This window comes from Haliaeetus leucocephalus, unplaced genomic scaffold, assembly GCF_000737465.1.
Source record: "Haliaeetus leucocephalus isolate CR32 unplaced genomic scaffold, Haliaeetus_leucocephalus-4.0 Scaffold195, whole genome shotgun sequence".
In the NCBI taxonomy this organism is placed as follows: Eukaryota; Metazoa; Chordata; class Aves; order Accipitriformes; family Accipitridae; genus Haliaeetus; species Haliaeetus leucocephalus.
The window spans coordinates 13,355,922-13,381,957 of NW_010972631.1; the positions used below are offsets into that span (position 1 = coordinate 13,355,922).

Sequence of the window (26,036 nt, forward strand, 5' to 3'; positions counted from 1 at the left end):
CGAGCCCCCCCCCCCCCCCCCCCACCACCCCCCCCCGGTGGCTGCGGGGCTCAGCCGTGCCCGGCGGTGGGTGGGTTGGAGCCGGCTGGAACCGGCTGTGTCCGGCGCGGGGCCACCCCGGACCCTCCTCACAGAGGTCATCTCTGCGGCCCCTCACCGCCAGCGCCTGGGCACCTGCACCTGCCACACAGGTTTAGTCAAGACTACTTGCATTGTTTTAATAATAAAAAGAGCATTTTATGTGCTCAACCTAAAACCATAATCTCTATATAAAGGATTTTCTGATCAATCACACGGGAAGAGTATTTGTATCGGACAGTAATGGTACTTTGAGAAAAGTGCTCCAAAAAACCTAAACACATCTTCAGAAATCACACCATTTCTGAGGATCAGACGTTACAGGGAAGCTCACACGGACCACTGCAACACTTACAGCAGGTGGGAGACGTTGTCCACCCCTGCACCCATTGCAGTTAACCACACAGGGCGGGAATCGTGGAGGCATACTGCTGTCCACTGCAAACTCCTGTTCAAACAAGTCAGACAACTGCTAATGTAACAGTAAAGTCATTTTCTCAATTATGTGAGGACACTGCTGATAAAGGCAAGTCCTAGCCCATGCTTCTCGGCAGCCTCTTCTGTCCTTTCCCCCTTTCATTCTATTTCAGATTTCTCTGGAGCAATCCTGCTTTGTGCAGTACCGAGTATAACACAGCTCTGATACGGGTCTGCAGGTCTGAACCGCAACACTAAGCCAAATTGTCTGATTTCAAGAAATCAAAAATTAAAACAACTATCCTGAAGAAGGAGATTCAGTACCGGCAATAATTTCATAACCTAAGTTCACTACGTGGCTATAACTGAAATTACCAAAATGCAGCATAGCATTACTCAGAAATGTTTGTGCATGAGCGTAAACACAGTGAAACCCTCATATATAAAACATAATGCCATTTTAATTAATAAAAGTTTGCTTTAAGTTATAAAACAATTGTAGAGCTAACATCACAACTTCCATGAACTATGGAAAATGTTTAGGCTTTCTACGGTTTAATCATCATGAATGGCACAAAGGAAATTATTTACTATCGAATGGGTCAGAGAATACAGAAAGAAAGTTCTTGCAGTATTGATTTTGCACGTAGAATGAACTTCTTCAGTTGTGTTTGCAATTGTCGAGAAGGCTTGAATAGTATTAACTCCCCCTATTATAGAGCCTCAAGGAATAGCCACATAGTCGAGATGTCAAACTCATTTTTAAAGGATGAAACAAAACATACAACTGCTTCGTGTGTTTGATTAGTAAGTGATTAAAGCATAACTCTGACTAAACTGAATTTGTGCCAGTGTCAACATAAAACTTTTAAAAAAAGTCAGTGCTATGAATTATTTACTGTTCTCTCAAAGCTCAGTATCAACACATGAATTCACTCTCATTCTATTCCTCCTTTATAACCCCAGCTAGAATCACCCTGTAACACGCAGGACGGAGTCAACACGAGACTGCAATGTAGTGAGCAACGTAACAAGGCTAGGCGATCACCCAAATTATTCAATGCTTTGGAGACCTAGGAAGAGTAGCTCTAGCACAAGCACACTCTACCATAAAGTGTAAACAGCTTCAGAGCACCTTGGAAAAGACAGGGCAGGCCTTCATCATTAAATCATTCCTGTGTAGGGACAACTCCTTCCAAAAACTTGTGCATGCGACTGCTTGAAGTAGCACCAAACAACCTCAGAGAGGCAAAACATGCATCACAGTACACATAATCAGTAACAGCACACAAACAAACCACAACAGAAAACTATGCTGCTTTAACGTTGAAGAATTGAGCCACTAAGGAGAGCCATAAGAAAGATTCCTCAAAACTACGTGCCTGAAAGACCATCTTTCCACTATCTATATTCAGGGTATTTTGTCCCTTAGAAGCTTGTAACAGACTGTCAAAGCCAGAAGTATTGGCCAAAGTCAAACTACCCCATAGAAGATACAAGTATTTAGCCTAATTTTATGAACCTGTGAAGATACAACCCCCTTCTTTAGAAATAGCATTCAAGCCTAATTTGGATTATCACACACATTAAGATCTTTAATTCTCAAATTCTAATAAAACAAGGATTGCCCATTAGAAAGTGCTGAGAACAAAGCATAGCCAGATGCTGCAAAAACACTATAACACACTCCCAAAAGCACACATAAATAATGCTTACAAAAGTGGCAATATTATCAAATACATTCATTAAGAGACAATGTAAATAACAAATCAGTGATGCTGTTTAAGGCTCTATTGCTTCTTAATTAATTCTGGCCATGATGCATAACTTCTGCACAAAGTCATGAAGACCTCTATACTATCATATAGTGCCTGAAATTCAGCACTTTTCTCTTGATTTCTCCTTTGCAGCAGACACATACGAACATGCATGTGCTACAAAAGCATTACCAAGCACTACTAAACCAGCTGTACTTGCAGAACTTTCATAATATTTCAGCATAATATTTCATAATATTTCAACAACTACTTTTCACAAACAATCCTGGAAGTGTGCTACTGTGTCACAACTTCTATTGAAACGTGCCTCTTCACTCTAGATAAGTCTGAGGAAAATCATTAAAGGTTATCCTCCTAATTTGTGTGTTGTGGAACAGCTACCATTACCATCGTTAGATTTTAAAAAGTTTCCTTATGTACAATCCTTTCTTTAAAAGTGTATTCTTATAGTTTCACTGAAATGTAATTGATGATTATAGATTTGTTCCAGTGAAAACTATACTAATTATCCAGCTACCGAGTATCATACTCCAGTTATGCCTCTGGTATAGCAGAATAACGTTAGATTGACCTCTGTGAAACATGCTGGATTTTTGGCCTTCATTTCCAAAAGACTCAATTTAATAATATTCCTAACACCTCTCAGCAGTGCACTGTGCTGGCTAAAATTAGCTGAAACAGCTTATTAAATCTGGTTTCTCAAACTAAATTAGTAATCAAAACCCCACAACTTCAATCAGGAGATTAGTGATTTCTGTCCCGTTCCAAAGCTTCTTTTATTCCTTACTCTGAAAATATGATGAACTTTAATAAAAAAAAAAGTATGTATTAAAACTAAAAACTAATGCAAACCTGAAATACTGCAATAAGTTAAAACATAGCAGTTCTATAGAAGATAGTTGTCCAAGCTCATGAGTGTTAAAATTTCTAAACCATGATGACAGAGGATAACATCAAGAAGTACTTCTTTACTATAAAGCAGCTATTGGCTTGAACAAAGTAATCTGGGTTAAATGAATTATACATAATGATAGTATGTGTTCATATGAAAAAATTGCAGATTTTCCTCGAACTAAAAAGTCAGGTAGCCTACTCGCTCATTACAGTTCCTGCTCTTTTTCAGACTTCTCAGCTACTCACACAACAGGCAAATGCCAGAAGTCCATGAAGCTTCTCAAAGGTATTTTAAATAGATGCAGATAACCCACATACTTAGCCACATTTCTATAGAATACATTCATTGTTTTTAAATCCCACACAAGTGTTATCAGCTTTCAGCAAGAACATTATGCATCAACTGAAATAAGGATGTCTCTAGTTGCAGTTGTATTAAAGAGTTCTAATGGAAATGTTCACATTAGAGTATCATGATTTTCACCGCACATTAAATAATTCCACTGACTCCAGTTATATACAAAATTAACAAATTGGAAAATTAGCATACTGGCAGCTTCTTAAAGGAATGCATTTTTACTTCACACTGTTTGTTTACTAAACACTCATGGTCAACCTTGATATTAATGTGACATAGCAATATAAAGCTTTGAAAACATTTTTAAAAAGAAATCCAAACTGCCTTCATGTTATTCAATGCCATATTTTCTAGGGCTAAAATTCTGTGCATGATACAGGAGCACCAACTTTTAAATCCTGTGAAGAGTCTAATATTGTAAAACTAGCAACTGACCACTGAATTACTAACAGAAGAACATTCACATACAGCATTTATGATATGTGTCCTGACTAGATTTGATATCTCAAACATTCATACAATGAAGACTTTATTTTTGCCTGACACATTCTGACTTACCCTCATTTCAGTTCTCACTAACAAAAGAAAAATGAAAAAAACCCACAAATCACTATTTTACTTGTTTCAACAAAAAAAGGTTGCAAAATGTGGGAGAAAAGATTGATAAAAAGAGAAAAACCAGTTCTGTGTATGGGGCTAACACTTTGAATGAAAAGTCATGCTACTCTTTATGTGAGAAACAATTTTAAAATTCTCTAGCAGAAATTTCTTTAAATGCACATCACATGCTAAATTCCAGTTAAAATTAATGAACTCTCAGCCCATAATGAACTTTTTTTTTAGTGCTGCCAGCACTTTTGATAGGGTTTCTCGTATTCTCCAGACGGAAGCAGATAAATTTAAAAATCCAAAAGGCTACTGTCCAAGCGTGCCACTAAACAACGCAAGAAAAGTTGTAAAAATCAGACTTTATCAGACTTACCGCCAGTGCTTTGGATAACTTTGCTCTATAGTTATTCAAAACAATTGCATCAATCTCCTTATGTGGCACATATGCAAAACCATCTTTAATAAACACTCTTCTGGCTCTAAACAGATCCACAGCATCTGCAAGTCCAACCTGAGAAAGAAGAAAAACCCACATTGCAGAATAGCAAAATAATGCAATAACAATGTCTACAACCCTAAGACTCAAGATGGACCAGTAAAGCATTAAGTCATTCTCTCAAAGATTTTGAAATTAAATGTTGGCATTGGAATAGCTGATCATTATTTTGGTGGGAAAATATTGTTTACTTACAGAAAGTCATGCAACTAGGCAAAACAAGCTACTTTAAAGTTTGTATCTATGATTATTAGCCCAATTATGTAGCTTTGCATCACTTACTGATTTGTTATTTGACAATGGACTTCTGTTGCCTGTTTCAGACATCTTGAAATACTTGATTCATGTAAACTATTTATAAAAGATCTTGAAACCCAACCAACTTCACTCCAAAGAAGAATCAGTGAGCTACATTAGATACTTCTTTCCTCTCCCCTCGCTCTCTTGCAAAAACAATTTCAGACTAATACAATCAGACCAAACCTAGTTTCAGCAACAGATGTTCGAGAGTGTCTCCACCCTGAATGGTCTGTCAGCCAGGCAAGTTAAGCCATTTGTCTGGTAAACATTAAAACTTAAGACCGTTTTTGTGGCAAAAGACAAGGGATGACAGAAGAGGACAGAAGACATTAATAGCCGTTTAAAGCTTCCTTCATTCTCCCAACCCCTCCCTCTACCCTTATACGGACATGAAGAAGAACTCTCACTAGTCTCAGTTAATGTAGATACTTTGATTAGCAGTTAGCAATAGTATTACGCAAACTTAAAATCAGTAACTCCAAGTTTAACTGAAAGAGAATGAATGCAAATCTGTGGAATTTAGCAATTTCTACTTACCTTATAGAACATTTGTTCTTTTACTTTAGTCATTCCAGGGGTTGATGTACACAGCTCATTTGCCAATTCATTTTTCAGGTCTTCGCTAATCTAAAATTAAGAGCTTATTTTAAAACTGCTGACATACTTTAGAATAAGGCTTTTTTTCATTAACATGAGCTAAAAGATTAACGTAATCTGTAAATATATCATCACTTTAGTTGACAAGGGAGAAAGAATTACATACTCAGCAAGTGATCACTAATAATTAATTAAGCAGAAACCAGCAAAACACTAGTGGTCAATAGTATTAAATAACCTTTCTTCTGAAGCAGTAATGCAGATTTTAGAATATAGTAATTTTAAACATTAACACAAGAACAATAAAACACAATTTTTAAAAGTCAACCTCTTCAAAATGAAACTTGTGACAATCCCTGCTCATATCTAGATTTACTGTATGTATTAAAACAAAGCATGATGACTTAATGGCAATTACTAAGGACTTAAACAACTTTGTCAGATGTTTAACAAAAACATCAGTTGCAGCTGATTTTTAAATCCAAACTTCCAAAAAAATGACATATCATCTTACATACATGGATTTATCTCTCTCTCCTTTTTTTTTGAGGAGCAAGAACAATGGTATACTTATTGGTCTCTCAATGTTAGTGCTTTTCCAGTTCTTGGAGCAGGTAAGTTAAGCAGTAGTGCTCAAATTTAACAACTTGAAGTATTTAAGCCAAAATGTCTAGCTTGAAAAATCATGGACAATGTTACATTTCCTAATGTAAAAACTTAAATACTGCATATACATAAATACATGTATTATACTTTTTGACTATTTAGTAACACACCAAATGCAGCAGAAAGCCAAACTTAAAATTAGTGTATTGTAATGATTTTACTAGTCAATAAATCATTTGGGGTTTTTATTCAACAGAAAACAATTAACAACAGAACTTGAAATCAAATCGTTCTGTTTCAAATCATGATTAAGCTCAGGCTTTAAAACCTGAAAAAAGTAATAAATTAAAAAAAAAAAATAAATCATAAATAATCCACTCTGATAAAACAGATCATACATGCTGGTAATCCAGCAATGATACCTAGTAACTTAAATACATGCAACGACAGTCTTAAATATTTGCACACTATGTTCTTGATAAAGTATAACGGAAGTAGTCCCTGACTGAAAGGGATTAAATGTTAAGGAACACAGAATACCCTCCCAAAACATAGATGGACACCGATGTCACCACAGTATAACACATTGTGTGACACTGCTCTACATAACCTGGATGTGTGCTCCAATGCCCACGGAGAGGTGATATAGGGCTGCAGTCAAGATAGCTTTTAGAGACCAGTCAGGAACCAAGCCAAGGCTATCCCATGCAGTAGATACCCAGACTCCAAATGCAAGACATAAAAGACTTCCTTCCTCTCCATGGAAAGGCACATACGTGCACAAGCAGTTCAGTTTCCTCTCCGAATGGGGCAGAATATCTAATTTGCTGACTAACACTTCTACGCAGTTAAATGGGCATTTAAACAAAACTTTTTTCCTTCCTCTCAGTTGAAAAACTGAGAAAATGAACCAAAACAAACACTTTTATTGGAAGTCATAGGAAGGACCCTTTAATTTCAAACTTGGAGGAACAGCTCAGCAAATCCCCTCTATGAAAGTGATTTGACAGATGCATACGAAATGGCCAAGGCAGTGATGTCTAGAAGGTTTAAGGTTACCCTGTCCGCATCTTGATGTAACCTGTAGTACTCTCTCAGGAAAATCAGCTTTAAAAACTAATAATAAAGCTGCCAGCAAGGCAAAAGAATGTAACTTTGAAGACAGAGGAAATACACAGTAGCATTATATTTCTGCATATGAAAATCTAATGCTCAGGGAAAAACAGCCTGTAAGGAAACAATTTTTTCTTTAACAAAGTAGCTGTATCAAAACAATTAAATGTGTTTGTACAAATGATACGAGAAACCACTTTCTATAAAGTACTCTCACTAACAATCTTGTTCTTGTTAGTCTTTGAAAGATTCCTGCTTTACAAACGTGACACCCTGGAACTATATACAAATTTCACAGTGCTACCAAAACCCTAGTACTCCTTCCAGATGATACATTTCTAGTTTAAGTGAGTATAAATCTAAGTCACCACATCAGCCTGCAAGCTTGCCTTTCACCTAGTGTAGGCCAAAGTTCTAATTTTAACTCCAAAATAGTGACTTCCATTTTTCAAATTTAACAGTTTTATGCATTCTCAGTTGAAATTGCTTAAGAGACCCCAGTCCACCATTCCAAACCCACGGTGAAACTGTCTTCAAATAAAAACAGTACATTTTGTACAGCTATTGTGGTTACAATTGCATTATTTGTTTTAGGATATCTCCCTAAAAAAACCACCAAACCAAGCCAAGGACAGGGTTTTTTTACAGAAAGCTATTAGAGCAGTCCAGTGACTGTTTTACAGACAGGCTTGCAATATTGGGGGGAGAATGAGAATAGGGAAAGGCAAGGATTCCGAGCTTATTTGTTTTTCAAAAAACAATTAGCTCATTTTCATCAGCAAAACCATTTTATTCAGTATTACATTTAATTTCAAGGAGATTTTATCTTTTAATATACACATAAAATAATTATACTGAATCCAAACTTCACAAGCTGTCTAGATCCTTCTTTATTAATAATTTGACCATATCAAGCTTGTACAAGTATAAACTCACAGTGATTTTAGATTTTCTTCCATCTCACTAGCAAAAAATTTAACACTGTTGGGGTAAAAGTGATCCTGGTGAAACCTCCAGAAAAATAGGTTAATGGTCCATGACTAAAGATTTGGATAAGACTGTGGAGAGTATTACTGAAAATACAGTTTCATCAGAAATTGTACTTTTTTAAACAACATTCATCATATAAATAAGTAATACTTATAAAGCTGTTAAATAATTTACTTCTTAAAACCTCAATTATCTTATAGGTTAGGCAAACCTTCAGCAGCCCTATAAACACTTTGCTCCTTGCCTTTTCACCAAATTCGCATTGTCTTCATGTTTTCAGCTAATAGAGAGGAAGAGGAAACAAGGATAACCCTAGCCCCTAACTAAAGCTGGGAGATGACTCCAGAATGCATTTAAAAATAAAATTTGCTTCCCTAAAGACTGGAACATTAACAATAATCTTGCATTGGCATTAAGGATTTCACCACTTTCACGTAAAATTGACAGAAGATGCAATGCAATGAAAATAAGCTCCTTAAAGTCTAAACTCAGTCTCAAGCTTTCAGTTAGGTCATGCGTGTACCTCTGTATACAGAACATGATGAAACATGTATCCCAAGTTTTCTTGGTTCATGGAAGCTGGAAAAGCTTTTTTTTTTGCCTTTCTTTTTTTTGCCTCTTTTTTTTTTTTAATTTTAATAAGAACACTACACTTTGTACATTTAATAATTTCATCTCTAAAATGGCACCCGCAAGAACACATTCCGGTAATCATTAAAAAATTAGACACAATTAAATACAGCTTTTAGGATTCTAATCAAGATTGGAAAGATAAACAGACTGCTTAACTTTTGACAGCGCTCTATGATGTTCACCAGATAAAATACTGTGATGTTCAAAGTATTAAAAAAAAAAAAAACAAAAAAAACCAGAATTCTTCTGAGGGTGTCATCTGGTCCTCATCTGACCCTCCACACTGAACTGATTCAACTCACTCCACAGAATACAATTCACTAGTTTTGCCTCTTTAGTTTGTTGCCAGTTTAGTAAACTGAAACTACTTATCACCAAGTTAGTCTTTGCTTTGCACAAGCAAAGAACAATAACATCAAGAGCAGGATCTTCCCTTTTCAGTGACAGTGGGTCATGTATCGCAGCTTGAAACAACTCAACACTTCATCATAAGTTTCTGAGACTTAGAAAAATTAGAAAAATCAAGACATAAAAAGGGAAGCCTTGAGAGAAAAGGAAGGAATCAAGGATTTGGGACAAGTTGCATTATTTCTAGTTTTCTTGCTTTCTACATGCAGTTTATTCATTGATTTTTAATCACAGAATTGCCCTGGAAACACAAAGACACATAAATTTAGATTAAAATATTAATAATTTAATATGTAAGGCTTGGTTAAACAAACACTGGTAGTGAGGCAGTCCAAAAACTTCAAAATAAATCTGATATCCCTACTCTGTTTTAATGAAGAGATGAAGATGCATGCACACATTATACTACCATACATGCACAAATACTTAATTTTGCCATTTATAAATCTTCCAGTAAGGAACATCTCAGTGCACAAGTCCTTTCCTTTTCCAAGACTCCACTTCAGTTAATTCACATGCACACATCACTGCTGTCCTTAGAAAGTGAACTTTTTAAAACTTGCTTTTAGTCACTGAGCAGCTTGTACTCAAATGGCACAACACCCTTCTCAAAAAGAGATGGTGTCAGTCTCAATACAGTGCTGTATTACAATTTTAAGTATGAAGCAGACAAAACAATAATTGCCTAGTCAATCTTCTCCACTGCCACACATCACAGTACAAAGCTAGAACTAGAATACAAAAATATTAACCTAGATATCATTAAATTTAAGAATATAAAATGTATTCAGCCAGTTAATGAATACTAGCTTGATGAAGGGAAGGACATCATTCCCAGCGGTCCTACCAATTAAAAGCATGAAGAGCCTTAAATAAAACATTCCAGAGGCTCACAAATCTGTTTTTCACAAATCTGATGATGTTTCTTAAAAATATATCAATTCCATTTTGGCCAGGCAAAAAAGAATTAAGAAGAAAATTGTATTTTCCATAGTACTACAAGTTACTATTTTAGCTCAAGTTCAGGTTGCTGGCATCCCTAAAAATATAAAGGGCTGCACTTGGAATTATTATGTATTCTTATCCATCCACTGAAATGTTGTTTGGGCTTTTTTTAAAGTCACGAGTGGGCACAGAAAGGACATTTCATGGATCTTCCTCAACCATGCAGCTAATTCATGGTTACCATAATCACAGAGAAACTCGGTGACACAGGTCCAGTTGGCTACGTTCCTGACAAACATTTCCCTACATCCATGAAAAGGAAAGCTGAACAAAACCATTACTACAGATTACTCTCAGATCATCACACATACATATTAGAGTTGCACATGACTGAATAGCTAATGGAAGGTCCTTGTGAGAAATACAGCAACACGATTCCTTCCATTTACAAATCAGGACGCTAACACCAGACTCAATTTTACAGAAACTTGTTCACAAATGTTTCTCTAGATTCAATCACACGATTAGCAGGGAAGAGTATTTCAATGTTTGCAGACCATTTTATGAAGCTTACGTCCAAAGCAGCAGCTAGTAAATTCTACTTGCAGTGTAATTACATCCCGCACAAACTATCCCATCAGCTTTTACGCTGCTGTACTAAGGAACAATATAAATATTTCCAAACTTACTGCATTCGCTGCTATGTGAAGAATAAATTCATTTTGGAAACATTCTTAACCTCAACCACTACAAAAGAATTTAACACCTTGATTATCCAAAGAATTTATTTTCTTCTTGAATAACATATGGATATAATTTTTAAAAATACACCATTATTTCCCAATTTTCTCTTCCCTTATGCCCCAAAAGAATATCTAAAATATTTATAGAAAAAGAGAGGACACTTGATGACACCATTATCCTTGTCTACATTAAGTTTCTCCCAGGAATCCAAAATTACTGATTGCCAAGAACTGAAGATCTACAAGGATCAGGTTAGGACTTACTTGCTATTCTTTCATCATTTCCAAACCATTAGATAAATGGCAGTCAAGTGTGACCTCGTCAACTACTGAGTACTAGAGCACATTATCACAGAAGGAGTGTGGGTACCCTTCCCACCTCTGTCATAAGCTGAAGAACCCAGTGTAGAAGATACCTATTCTCCACTGCGTTTCTGGTATAGCTGCCATTTCATATTACTTTAGAAATCCAGGGTTGCAGCAGAACATCTACCTCAGGATTCAGACTGTATTCCAAATGTTATCTGGATGCTTTCAGCTAGATTAGGAGGAAGAAAATTTTCATTCATCATCTCATTTTTATTACAGCCTTTTTTGCAATTTTTATTTCAAAGCACGTAAGTTTTTCAAAGTCGGAACAGAATGTACTTCAAATCAGAAATAGCATGTACAGTACCCAGCACAGAAGGATTCAACCTTACAGTGGACTCTAAAGGTCCTATTTAACTCAAACAATGAACCACACAAAGCTATTTAGTAAGAATCGTAGTGCTCTAGCGTACTAAAGGAGGCATAAGTAACTGTACAGTTTAAGTTTGACTTTAGTTTCACAAGTCAATTTCAAGCAACAAAAGCTATCTTCTAAGGGTCCATTTCGATGTCTGCAGATAATCAGCATCGGTTTCTAATCAAAGCAAGATGATTACCAAATTAAAACTTTTAATTAGCATTTTGCATCATTTACAAACCGTTGTTCATTATGTTTATGAAGGTGAAAAGGGTCATACCAAGTAGCTATATGTTCTTCAAGCACATTTATTACTTCATTCCACCGTTTTATAGAACATCATCAACACCATATGTGCAAATCATAGAATCATAGAATGGTCTTGCTTGGAAGGGACCTTAAAGATCATCTAGTTCCAAGCCCCCTGCCATGGGCAGGGACACCTTCTGCTAGACCAGGTTGCTCAAAGCCCCATCCAACCTGGCCTTGAAACACTGCCAGGGATGGGGCAGCCACAATCTCTCTGGGCAACCTGTTCCACTGCCTCACCACCCTCACGGTGAAGAACTTCTTCCTTACATCTCATCTAAATCTACCCTCTTGCAGTTTAAAGACATTACCCCTTGTCCTATCACTACATGCCCTTGTAAAAAGTCCCTCTCCAGCTTTCTTGTAGGTTCCCTTTAGGAACTGGCAGGCTGCTATAAAGTCTCCTCCGGAGCCTTCTCTTCTCCAGGCTGAACAACCCCAACTCTCTCAGCCTGTCTTCACAGGAGAGGTGCTCCAGCCCTCTGATCATCTTCCTGGCCCTCCTCTGGACTCGCTCCAACAGGTCCGCGTCCTTCTTATGTTGGGGGCCCCAGAGCTGAATGCAGTACTGCAGGTGGGGTCTCACCAGAGCAGAGTAGAAGGGGAGAATCACCTCCCTCAACCTGCTGGTCACGCTTCCTTTAATGCAGCCCAGGATACGGTTGGCTTTCTGGACTGCAATGCAAACGCACATCGCTGGGTCCTGTTGAGCTTCTCGTCAACCAGCGCCCCCAAGTCTTTCTCCGCAGGGCTACCCTCAATCCATTCTCTGCCCAGCCTGTATTTGTGCTTGGGATTGCCCCGATCCATGTGCAGGACCTTGCACTTGGCCTTGTTAAACTTCATGAGGTTCGCACGGGCCCACCTTTCAAAGTCTATCAAGGGCCCTCTGGATGGCATCCCTTCCCTCCAGCGTGTCGACCACACCACACAGCTTGGTGTCATCGGCAAACTTGCTGAGGGTGCACTCGATTCCACTGTTCATGTCACTGACAAAGATGTTAAACAGCACTGGTCCCAATACCGACCCCTGACAAACGCCACTTGTCACTGCTCTCCACTTGGACATGGAGCCATTGACCGCAACCCTTTGAGTGTGACCATCCAGCCAATTTCTTATCCACTGAGTGGTCCATCTGTCAAATCCATGTCTCTCCAATTTAGAGAGGGATGTTGTGCGGGACAGTGCCAAATGCTTTGCATAAGCCCAGGTAGATGACGTCCATGGCTCTTCCCTTATCCACCAACACTGTAACCCCGTCGTAGAAGGCCACCAAATTTGTCAGGCACAATTTGCCCCTTAGTGAAGCCACATTGGCTGTCACCAATCACCTCATTTTCCATGTGCCTCAGCATAGATTCCAGAAGGATCCGCTCCATAATCTTGCTGGGTACAGAGGTGAGACTGGCCTGTAGTTCTCTGGGTCTTCCTATTTTCCCTTTTTAAAAGTGGGGGTTATGCTTCCCCTTTTCCAATCAGTGGGAACTTCCCTTGACTGCCATGATTTCTCAACTATGATGGATAGTGGCTTAGCCACTTCATCTGCCAGTTCCCTCAGGACCTGTGGGTGCACCTCATCAGGTCCCACAGACTTGTGCACCTTCAGGTTGCTTAGGTAGTCTCGAACCTGATCCTCTCCTACGGTGGGCAGTTCTTCATTCTCCCATTCTCCCTGCCTTTGCCTTCTGTGACTTGCGCGGTGTGACTGGAGCACTGGCCAGTGAAGACTGAAGCAAAAAAGTCATTGAGTACCTCTGCCTTCTCCATGTCCCAGGTAACCAGGTCTCCCATTTCCTTCTGGAGAGGATGCACATTTTCCTTAGTCTTCCTTTTATCACCAATGTACCTATAGAAGCTTTTCTTGTTGCCCTTGATGTCCCTGACCAGATTTAATTGTCAGGTCCAGATTTAATTGTCAGGTCTTTCGCTTTCCTAATCTGTTCCCTGGCTTCTCGGACAATTTCTCTGTATTTGTCCCAGGCTACCTGTCCTTGCTTCCACCCTCTGCAGGCTTCCTTTTTGTGTTTGAGTTTGTCCAGGAGCTACTTGTTCATCCATGCAGGCCTCCTGCAACTAATAAACACATGCAACTAGAATTACTGCAGCAAAATGCTAGTTTTCTCCATGACTAATAAAAAGTCATGCTTATAGTTCAAGGATCCATTAGAGAAGGATAAAGAACAACCCTCATCCATCCTGCCAGTGCACAAAAAAATGGCAAGTGCCTGTTCTCCCCTCCTTACAGGCAACGCTTCTCCCTCTTAGATTTATGAAATGTGTTTATATTCTCCTGCGAATCAAGCTTTAATAAAGAAGTCTGTAAGAGAATACTACAATTCATTTTAAGCCTAAATGTTTTAATTAAACCTCACCCCATCTACCCACCCCTCACAATGTTAGCTCACTAGAATGCTCAGGTTGCTTTGCAATCAACCCAATTATTTTGGGTTGCAGCCAGTTAGTAAGACTGCTTTGCAAAAGACATTACTTTACAAACAGACCTGCCAGTCGGCCTACCAAATCCTCGGACTGCAGTACATTGGCCTAAAGAGTACTACCTACTGGTTGAACCAGATTCCTACACTACTAATACTTTTGAGGAAAGAGGTCTCCCTAGGATTTTATTCCCCTAATACGTAACTACAGTCAACTACAAGAGGTAGCTATAAACCTAGATATTAATGGAGGGGTTTTTTTACCTGGCACAAATAACAATTTTAACAAAGGAACAGCCAACTCTCTGACAAAGCCGCCACTTGGTTTCACTTAAATCTGTCTTCTGAAACTTGAATCATTAAACTGAGAAATGTATTACTTCCTTTGAAATTAAGTACTTTAGGATGAGAGTAACCTGTTACATTTTTATAGCGCTAATGGTATACATATTTCACTGAATTACTTAAACTCTAGCATTTAAAAAACCCAACTACTCCTAAGCCTTTCCACATACAATTTTGTTTTCTATTATGACTTTAAGCATGGAGTTAAGTAACAGAATACATATTTTTAGCTTACTTTGGCAATAAGGCACTGTTCCCCAATTAGACATGCATCACTTCTGACATTTGCTGTCACCTCTAAGACAAGCATCATTGGTTTTCAATCAAAGGGACAAATACAAGATTCAAGTAGCAGGAAATTACGATGAAATTCAGAACCATTTCCTTCACAAATGCAAACTGCAGCCTACTTGGATATAGCTACCACTTTAGCTTGTGTCTTGGTTTCAGCTGGGATGGAGTTAATTTTCTTCCTAGTAGCTGGTACAGTGCTAGGTTTTGGATTCAGTATGAGAAGAATGTGGATAACACTCTGATGTTTTCAGTTGTTGCTAAGTAATGTTTAGACTAAGTCAAGGATTTTCCAGCTTCTCATGGCCAGCCAGCAAGAAGGCTGGAGGGGCACAAGAAGTTGGCACAGGACAGAGCCAGGACAGCTGACCCAAACTGGCCAAAGGGATATTCCATACCATGTGATGTCATGCCCAGTATAGAAAGTGGGGGGAGTTGGCCTGCGGGGATCGCTGCTTGGGAACTAACTGAGCATCGGTCAGCAAGTGGTGAGCAACTGCATTGTGCATCACTTCTTTTGTATATTCCAATTCTTTTATTATTGTTGTTGTTATTTTATTATTGTTATTATTACCATTATTATTTTCTTCCCTTCTGTTCTATTAAACTGTTCTTATCTCAACCCATGAGTTTTACTTGGTTTTTCCCCCCGATTCTCTCCCCCATCCCACTGGGTGGGGGGAAAGTGAGCGAGCAGCTGCATGGTGCTTAGTTGCTGGCTGGGGTTAAACCATGACAGTGTGGTGTAAGTTTCCACACAGTAAAATTAGGCTCTAGACAGTTTCCACTTGTAAGCATTTTTCCCCATCCTGTTTGGGAAAGGAAGAAGTATTATTTGATACCTCTGAAACACAAAGCCATAAACCCAATCAGAAGAACATTTTGGTTTATACACCAAAATGGATAATTATAGTCACAGCCTTTTAGTGGCTAGACATGATATTGAGTATTTTCTTTTGCCTATATCTGTCCTTACTAAGGAAACAAACCAGTCCCATTCTCATTAATCCAAATCTGACTTTAGGATCTTCCGTACCCAATAAAGGCAGTCATAAAACATTTTTTCAAGAAGCTAAACTACAAATATTTATACAACTGCCCCACTACTGAGATACATGCTTTTGAAATAAGCATAATAGTGATATCAGTAAGTCTCTCATAGGAGTGCTCTGATCATAAAAATGGAAATTAAAGAATTTTAATTTCTACTGCTTAAAGCCGCTAAAAAAGCACTTCAATAGCAACATCAAAGAGCTACTTTGGAAAAAAAAATTAACTCTAACACTAATGCATTTTGCTCTTTCCTTTTATTTTGCAGTGCTTTCCTCTCAAATGCTGGCAGATGCACTACAGAGCATTAGCTCCCCCAGCTGACTATTCCCATCTGCTGTTCCTTCCCCATTACTATGATCCAAAGCATTTTATTAAAACAATGTGCTTTATAACAGCATTAAAAAAATTAAGATGGCTAATTTTGCAACAACTGGCAGTTACCCAAAAATAAGGCCTCCAACCTAGAAGTTATAAAAAAAGTCGTAATATTTTTTTCAAATTTCAAGAGGCTTTTCAGAGGTGAAGAAGTTCTAAGATAATTTAAACAGGATTTTTTATGCTCTGTGGAGAAGAAACACCAACACAGAAAGATGTATTCAAGAAGAAATATACTACACTTTGAAGTTTACTTCTGCACACTGCAGAAAGATAACACAGAACAGAAGGGAATCTAAATTCAATTATACATCATCCTTATACCACTGATAAAGACACGATAAAAACTATTAATTTTCATTTCTTGTGGAAGCAACAAAGAGGAAATACGTCCGTTTCAAGGAACAAACAGTCTGAAGATAAGATGAAGGAACGGTCACAGGAAATCAGAACAGTCAAGATGCTGACTGATCATCACTGGAAAATAAATTTAAGATAAAACTCTACATTCTGTTCCACTCCACATTCCAGTATATCAAGTTAAATTCCTGGAAAGGTACAGCAACAAATCAAAGTATCTGATAGCACTTAGGAAAAAACACAGGAGACACGTAACAGCCCATGTGGATCTGTCAAAAAACAAATTGTGTTAAGCCAGTCTCACTGCCTTTATGACTGTGCAACAGACCTCAAGGATGAGGTAATGAATACAGAGGTGCTGGGGACTTTGCAAGCAAAGCTGTGGAGTTTTTATGCACAAGGCAAACAAAACAACTGTCATCTTCAAAGTGCTACTGAAAGAGTCAAAGGCAAAAAGAGAAGAAATATACAGCATTTTGAAAGCAACCACCGAACTTTTTGGTCCACATGAACAGAAGACAGACCCTTCAACAGCCCCCAGAGAGAGACAAAGTCTGACTGGTTAAGATGAACAAGTTTCATGGCAAGTTTGTGCAAAAAACAAGTGGAAAGTAACCAGAAGTTCACTGGATCTTCCAAATCAATACAAGATGTATCACCAACCTACAGAGAACTTCAGGTGCAGATGCTCAAAGGATAGATATTTCATTTGATGTCTAAGAACAAGTGGTAGGTCTTGGACAGCTAAAATCATGCAAGGCAAAGCAGAAAATGGGTGAAATTCAGAATGAGGGCTTCAAAGGAGACACTTCTGACAGTGCCAAGAACTAAATGGTGTTCTAAGGAAAAGTACAGCTTTGCTAAACTAAACATAAGCTAGGAGAACATCCACCAAAGAGAAAGTGGGAAAGATAAGACTAATTGAAAATAAAGAGCTAATAGCAAAAAAGTATTTTTAACTATCAGATAAGGGTTGAGACCATAGTAACAGTGATACCACACATCCATGAAAAAGAAGAAAATTTTAAGAACTGAATCCTATTGTCCTCACCACAGAAATAGAACACAGAAAGGGTAAGTTAAAAGAAAGTAACCAAAATATCCACAGCCATACACAGTGAGAGAAGCATGACTGAGTAGACTAGAAACTAGTTTCAGTAGAGGAAGAAAAAGCCATATCTGAGAAACACCAGAAGGACCTGAAGTTGAAGTTAGGACAAAGAAAAAGCAAGCATTAAAAATGCTACAGGCAGTTAATTTAGTGATGAAGTATTGAATACAATATTGGCAGGAGAGCTCATTACTTGCAGACAGATAGTGAATTGTTAAATTTAAATCCTGTCAAAAGAAAGATTATGAACAGCTCAAGTACATTATCAGTTTCACTGAAGCAGACTATGGCGTGGAAGAATCTCCCAGAATTTAAGAGCAAAATTAGGCATTGCTTCTGCTGAGATTTGTACACAGGAAGTAGGAATGCAAGATGCTGAGATGGATAAGTTACAGAGGGTTACTTTCTGACAGGAGGACTAGACTGATTTGAGAAACAGGAGAGAATAGCAAAATGAGTATGGCAGGCCTACTCCAGGAATTAAAAGTTAAAGGTCCCAGAATATGTGGCAGTTGTCTAAAAATGAATTAGATAACTGATAGTTCCTATATGAAAAGTTCTATGAAAAGGCAATGAAGAGGAAAGTTCTGTTCATTGTCACTTTAGGGAGCATAAGGATTGAGCAACAGCTGAGGAAAAAGTCAAATTCATGGAAAGAAGGAAGTGTTAATAATTACAGAAATTAACATGTAAGTTAAATTCACAAGGAATGAAAAGAAAGATAATTTAGACTTCTGCTAGTAGAGTTTCCTTTTAAGGAAACTTTACTCCAAATACTAATTTACAGTAACTGGCATGTTAGTTGCCAGTCCAGGGGACTCCACTTCTAACTATTGAGCAAAGCTAAGATAGCAGTATGACTAGGTAACTTTTGACCCAATTTCTCCTTTGAATGCTATAAAGCACCAGTTGGCATGTATTAGAAGAAAAAAAAAAAAGTGTAAATAAAAATCTAAAGAGAATACCCTCGTCTCACTTTCCCAAAATATCTTAAAACAACTGCTGAAAGAAGCAGAATATATTAGAGGTGCCTTTTTATATTTCAAAAACATACAGAAATCCGGCCTAAGATCTAGGAGTTACTGTGCAGTATGATATACATAGACACAGCCCTGAAAGGCAAGAAAAAGATAAACAGTATACATAGTGAAGGAAAGAATAAATTTACTCAATTTTTATGGCTTCAGGTTGTTATCATCATCATTACGATTAATTACTTCCCCAGTGTAAGGTCCTGTAAGACCAAATATGTGAACAATAGGAAGCTCAACACCTTAATTCAGGAATTTCTAGGAACACCAATAACCCAGATATCTTGCAGTTTTCCTCAAACTTACAGACACATTGAAAGCTTTTCAATAACAACTTCTGGCAGTTGCCATAAATATTCTGATTATCTCAAAAAGGCTATCAGAACATCAAATCAATAAACTAGGATTTATCTCACACTATGAAGGTCTAAAAGCATTATTATAACAAAAAAAGTGTCAGTATGGTCATTTCTCAAGGACTTCTGATATGGGCATGCATAACCAGCTACAAGAAAAACGGGAAAAGGACAAGTGAAAAGGTTGGGGCAGGAACAGGGGGACAAATGGGGAGGTGCATACATAGCAGGGCATGTGGAAAACCACACAGACAACCAATCTCACTGATAAAGTTACATGACAAAATGGGGCTCGAGCATAATGTCAACTGACCCCAAAGAGGTCTTGTATCACAATCTGACAGAAATAAAATCAGGCACTCCTAACACAAACAAAGCAAAACATCAGATGCCCACAGCTCGTGGCAAGAAAGAAAAATTACTTTCTAGTTAAAGCGCAAGTGTCACTTACCTGTAAAACCATTTACTTTATATAATTCCTTCATATATTGAAGAATTTACTCTGAGATTAAAATATTTTCTTCAATGACTATAATATTTTAAATATTCACTATATTTCCCTTTAAATATCTTAAAAATCTGTATTAGTGGCTTTTACTGCCAGAAACTGTCAGGCATCATTACTGTAATTACTCAGTTATAGTAAGATTTTAATGCTTTAATCTCCTAAATTAATGTAAATCTCAACCGCACACCTGTGTTTGCATATTCTCTTTGATGGGCTCTGTCACCTTAAATGTCAGCATTTACTTAACTCTTGAGTGCTGCTTAAGGATTTCCTGTGCTCCCTATGTGACTGACTTTGCGCATAGACTATTTAATGTGCCTTGAGAGCTGAAAATTACATGCCATATATAAAAAGCTTCAGTATTTATCTGGATGATGACAGCACTGTCCCTTAAAAATCTTTTTTCTTTTTTTTTTTTTTTTGACTACATGAAGTATAGAATAGACTGAAAACATTCTGAAATACCTCCAGAACTATTCCATGATTCTCCTGTTACCGTGATAGAAAACCATTCAACGTATCAGGGGGAAATACTCTTAAAGTATAGATTAAAAATAAGCAAGCTCTAGAAACAGGGAACAGCTTATTATTTCTTGTTTACTAAAAAAAAAAAAAAAAAAAAAAAGAAACAATTATACAGCGGAATATTCTTCTCTTATTGAATGCCCCATATTAAAGTGTCAAGAAAGGCAATGCAGCACTTCTCTCCTTTCAGGACGAGGAAACATCAAAAGCAGGAAACTCTCACATCTGAACATATTCAAAGGCTGACAAAGCACATAATGCTAACATAACATAAACGTATACCACCAGGTGAAAAAGGATCGAGTCATGGATCTATGTGTGATGGGTTTTTTTTTTTTTTAAAAAAAAGTAAGTTTAGTTTTGAGGCAAGACTATTAACCAGTATTTCAGTCTCTTCTCCCTTAAGCAGTTCCCCAAAATTTAGCGCACACCTGACAGCAAGCCATCTACGAAGTATTACATAAAAAGTCAAGACAGCTAACTTTAGAGACTGGGGTCCAGAAATTATAGTGTCAAATAAGTATAAAAATAAGCTTTACTGAACAAGAGAACCGCAGAATTACTAAACAGAAAGTTTAGCAGAAGTTCCTTTATGTCCACTGGTCTAAGCTGAACAACTAGATGCTTTTTGCAAGACAGCAGGATTTTGACTAACATGAAGCAAATGCTATTCAAACAGCCATTTTCCCATGGAACAGGTAACATCAAGAGAAATACCCCACAACTGGCTATCCGTTTGATGACACTGCTCTAAGAAAACTACATTTTAAATGAGCTAGTAAATACCTATAATAATACTTTATCAAAGTACTATTTCCTAGAAGTTATTATTGTAAAAGTGTCACGTAACAAATCCTGCTCCCAGACCAAGCCTAACCACTCCCAGGAAAACACATGGAAGGGACTTCTACCAAATAATGTATCATAGGGTGAGTGAGTGACTGTGTGGTGTGTGTATATAAAATCATTTCTGTTTGCCCCCCAAAGTTCTAACTACTGTCAAAGGTAAAGTTCAGAAGTTAAATTTCTTCAGTGTCTTTCCATTTACCGGAAAGGAGGCTATATTGTAAACATCACCTTTGACAGCATGGTTCAACCACAGCTTATTTCAGAGAAAACACAGGCTAAATTCTGAATTAAGTTCTTGTTACAATAATTTTGAGGGTGAAGCTATTCATGAAAGATGTACAAATGACTGTTAAGATAGAAATCATCTTCAAAATTGAATCTGTTTTAATTTTTAAAAAGATATCTAAAAAAGTTTAAAGTGTCTGAACAGCACAAATCTTAGATAATTTATTTTCTAATGCAATACCAACAGCTTTAAAGCTGTTTAGAAAATAAATGATGGAAATAAACTAGTTAACTAATACTACAAAGTACACCAGTCTCTATTATTTTTGCACTATTAGCAGGCAAAGCAGCACTTCATTAAAACTCCCCTCATCCCCCAAAAAAGTTGAGGTTTGGTGTTCTGATAAAGAGCCTAACACTCATTACACTACACAATGATTTAACCAAAAGGAAAAAAAGAAAATAATTTCACTCCCAAACTCTGACCAAAAAGCAAAAGCTGAGGCAAATTACTGTCAGAGATGTTGAATACATCCTCTCAGAATTTGAGACCATTGAGTTTTTCAAACTGAGAAGTAACAACAGTAAAATTTCAAATAATCCTCATCAGTCTCTATTCTTGGGCATAACCTCAGCCCTTGCCACCAGTGATCTGACAACCTCTTCTCATCCAACCTAACATATCCATGCTTAAACAAAAGGAAAAGACCACTGCCATTTATGTAACTTTTTTCCCTCCTACCACTTACAACTAACTGGAAGAATATCAGTTGTCAAAGGCTCCAGCAGGGTCCCAATCTCAATAACAGTCTACAAACAGCTACATCAGAGTTTAAAATAAAAATGTAAATAATAAAAAATGTACAGAAGTTGCAACAAGGGAATCCCATACATTCATGAGGCAGTCATCTCACATTATCATACAGTTACAATTAACAGCTCACCACATTTTAAAAAAAAAGATGAAAGAGAGAGAGAATGAGGTTCATCACTCCTGCTCCCCCACTTGTATTCTTGCTTTCCTTCTACCTCTTCCTTTCTTGACATTTTATTCAATACCACACACTCTACCTCTTGCCTATGCTGGCATAAATTGGTAGGATAATATAAACACTAATATTGCAGAGTACTGTAAAACTTTGAGCACCAAACCAATGTTCCAGTAGGCTGAGCAGCACCAGTCCAGGCATCTTCCACACTTGCCAGAAAACAGGCTAGCCAAAGCTATTTCCTACAAGAAATATAAATGCAATCTACCTGTTAGTAGTTCAAAAAAGTTTCTCAAATATAAACTCAAAGCAAACTTCCATTTTTTTCAGAAAGTCCAGGTTCCAGAGGCTTCTCACAGAAATACTAAAGATGGACTAACTTAATCCAGTGACAGCTTTGTAAAAACATTTCAAGGAAGACCTAAGGTTCAAATTTCCATAATTTATACTAAATGTAAAGAAGCTTATTTTCACAAACATCATAAAAATTTTAAATTATCACAATTCTATCCATGTTCAAACACAAATTCATTACACTGAAGTCATAATCTTTAACCTGAGTACTTCAAACAGTTTATAGCCTTCCTTTTGCAAGTAAAGGGCATCTTTATAATCAGGTGAAACTCCCCAGAGCAAGTATTTACTTATTTCAATAAACCCTTTCCCATGTATTTTGCTCCATCAGCAATATAAATGTCAGTCACAGGACATAAGAAATCCTATTATAAAAATTAAAACATTCATTTTCATTAAATTTTTGTTTCAGAAAGCTCGTGCTCTTTGACTAAAATCCTCTTTAATGAGATCAGAACTACTATCACTTCAAACTCTCCGCAGCTGACTGTCATATAAAAAAATTCAAAAAGTCTAATATTTTTTTCTTCTAGTTGTTAACAACTTCATTCTTCCCCAAAAAGTTGCTAAATAAGATCATTGGCGCTAAAGTCTCCAAAGAAGATCTTAACAGCCAATTAAGTATTATCCCTGAGTGGGATTAAAACTTCTTGATTCTATAAAGCAATAGTTCTCAATCCATAATTCACAAAATCTCAGAAATTAGTTTGCAAAACCCCTGCAAAAAATTATATGAATACATGTCTCGCTTTCTCATGCATGTAAGCAAACATGAAAAGGAGGGAAGCGACAGTTACTGAATTCTTAATGTTAGGTTCACTTTGTTGGTGCTGTAAATGAAGACAACTGTGACAAAACTATACAAGACAATCCACTTACTCCTCCTCCCCACAAAAAATTTGACCAGTTCTTAAATACTGAGAATCGCTTCTTACAGTGGTTCTTAGAATTGTTAACTGGAGAGATAGCTACACCAGACTACACAGAGGTCTGAACTTCAGCGGCTCTGGCCTATCTCAGATTACAATTCTGAAATGCAGAACCATTATCTAGAAAATGCAAGGCGCCTGTCTTCTCTTTAAAGAAATTTAACTAACTTTCTTAGGATAACTTAAGCAATTAAAATTTCATAGTAGAATTTCTATACATTTACCAATATAAAAACTGAACTGTAATACCAGAACTTAATTTCTTTTCCTGAAGACCATCCTTGTTTTCTAACAGGTGGAGCACAAAGTTTGATTTCCATCTTGGCTTATGCACAGTAAGGCACGAAAACATTGTAACTTCTAACAGAGAAGTATGAAGAGCATAGTTAGTCTTCATTTCCTTTTTAAAGCCTTTTACAAATACAACATTGAGAAAAAGAAAACTACTTTTACAGCAGCCCCTACATAACACCACAGAGTTTAGACCTGTTTCAGATACGTATGGAATTCCTTAGTAATATTCGAATGTTTTATACATGATAGTGCAAGGAGGGATTAGTTTTGCTTAAATTCCCACTATTCCCACTGGAATTGGAGGGGGAGCAGGGAATAGAAGCAGGGAAGTAGATTTTCAATGAAATGATGCTTTTTTGCCTCAACAGGCGTAAGAAAGTAATACCTTCTTAATCATTTTGACATATTGAAGGCACATTCAATAGCACAGAACCAAGCCATACTCCTAGCTATTTCCAGCAACCTGCAAACATTTATTTATTCTCACAAGCCTGAATGCTGAAACTGCGACAGTACAATATGAGACTGGGGAATAAGCAAAGGAAATACAGCTCCACAAACACAGCGCTCACTGAAAGGTCTGTTGAGCCAGGGAATGACATTTCTAATAGTCTCCTGAAGACCCAGGAAAGCCCATGTGTTACTGTTTAGCTAGACAAATTCATTCTCAACATTGCACAAGCCATCTTTCATCATCAACATGCACTGGTGCCAGATCTTTCAATCCAGCACATATAATGCAGGTCAGGCACGTATTTTAGAATATTTAAGTTCTTCTAATTAAGCAGTATTTTAAGAGAAAGTTTTTCTCAGTAGAGTGATGATTGTACGACAATTTTTATTAATTTAAGTTTACTCTGAGAGCTACAGGCAAAGCTGGAACTTTCTAACAAAACAATTCATAGCTGCAATGCAAAACTTTATCTAAAACATTAATGCAGAAACTGCAATAGACATTTTCCTTTACTCCGCTCAGACAAATGAAGCAGTATATAACAGCAGGAACCCCTTTGTAATATCCCTAAAGCATCTGAAAACCAACAGTTGTTTGTCTAGACAGAATTGGTATTTTCAGGGTTTTTCGTAAGTTGGTAAAGAACTAGAATGAGTTTAAGTCAAAAGGGACAAAAGCTTTGAATCTAAGGTCTAATGAGAAAGCAACAACTGTGGAATAAGAGCATTTACAGAATTCTGGACACAACTTATATATTCTGCATTCTCCATAGCATGTATTTTATAGGCCAAAATCAAATGGTCTATTAAATGAAAAGAGTATAGTTTTCGTGTATGTGCGTGTATAAAGTCTATGTAAGAATAAAACTGTTATTTAACTCTACTTTTTTTTTTAATTATATATAAATCCTTCTACACAGTAGGCAATTTTTGAATGCTGTATCTAATACCAGCATTTTTGTTTGGTTGGGTTTTTTAAAGCTAAATATAGTCTTGGTTACACATCTACAGCTCCAGTAACTCACATAATATGCACAAACAAGCAGAATCGAAATTATTTTTAGCATGCACAAACATACACCCATGTGTTGAAAAGATACTTGCAAAGTAGAAGCCTATTATTTTTAACCCACAGCGACAATTACACCATAAGCTACGTTCTTGAGCAATCAGGATTTTCATACATTGATTATTAAATTTTAATTATGTCCTCAACAGCTATCTTAAGTATTCCCTGAATGCATGTCTTTTTCATTTTCACATAGTTTTCCAGATGTCAGTATTCAAGATACCGCACGATGTACAAAGTCCCCAGGTCACTGTGGTTTGCTTTGGTTACTACAGCAAGAAACCAACATCTTAGAAGTAGTTAGTAGATTGCAAAGATTCTAGAGCAAAGTTTATGAATGAAGACATATGTTGACCAAAACTATTTTCCAACTGAAGTCAGTAATCTGATGACAATGGATCGCACACACACTTCAGGTTAGAATCAAACACAGCCATTGCTTTCTTATTGCTGAAACCTTTAAGGTGAATTATCACATAATT

At 37.1% G+C, this 26,036-nt stretch overlaps 1 protein-coding gene across 1 annotated transcript in view; it reads right to left on the reverse strand.

The window, feature by feature from the left end:
- Positions 1–26,036, reverse strand: part of PRIM2 (primase, DNA, polypeptide 2 (58kDa)) — a 131,849-nt gene that overhangs the window by 97,477 nt on the left and 8,336 nt on the right. The window contains exons 5-6 of the mRNA XM_010565804.1: positions 5,468–5,557; positions 4,508–4,645 (exon numbers count right to left, since the gene is read on the reverse strand). Coding sequence (XP_010564106.1) covers positions 4,508–4,645; positions 5,468–5,557 — 228 coding nt within the window. The remainder of the gene's footprint in view (positions 1–4,507; positions 4,646–5,467; positions 5,558–26,036) is intronic.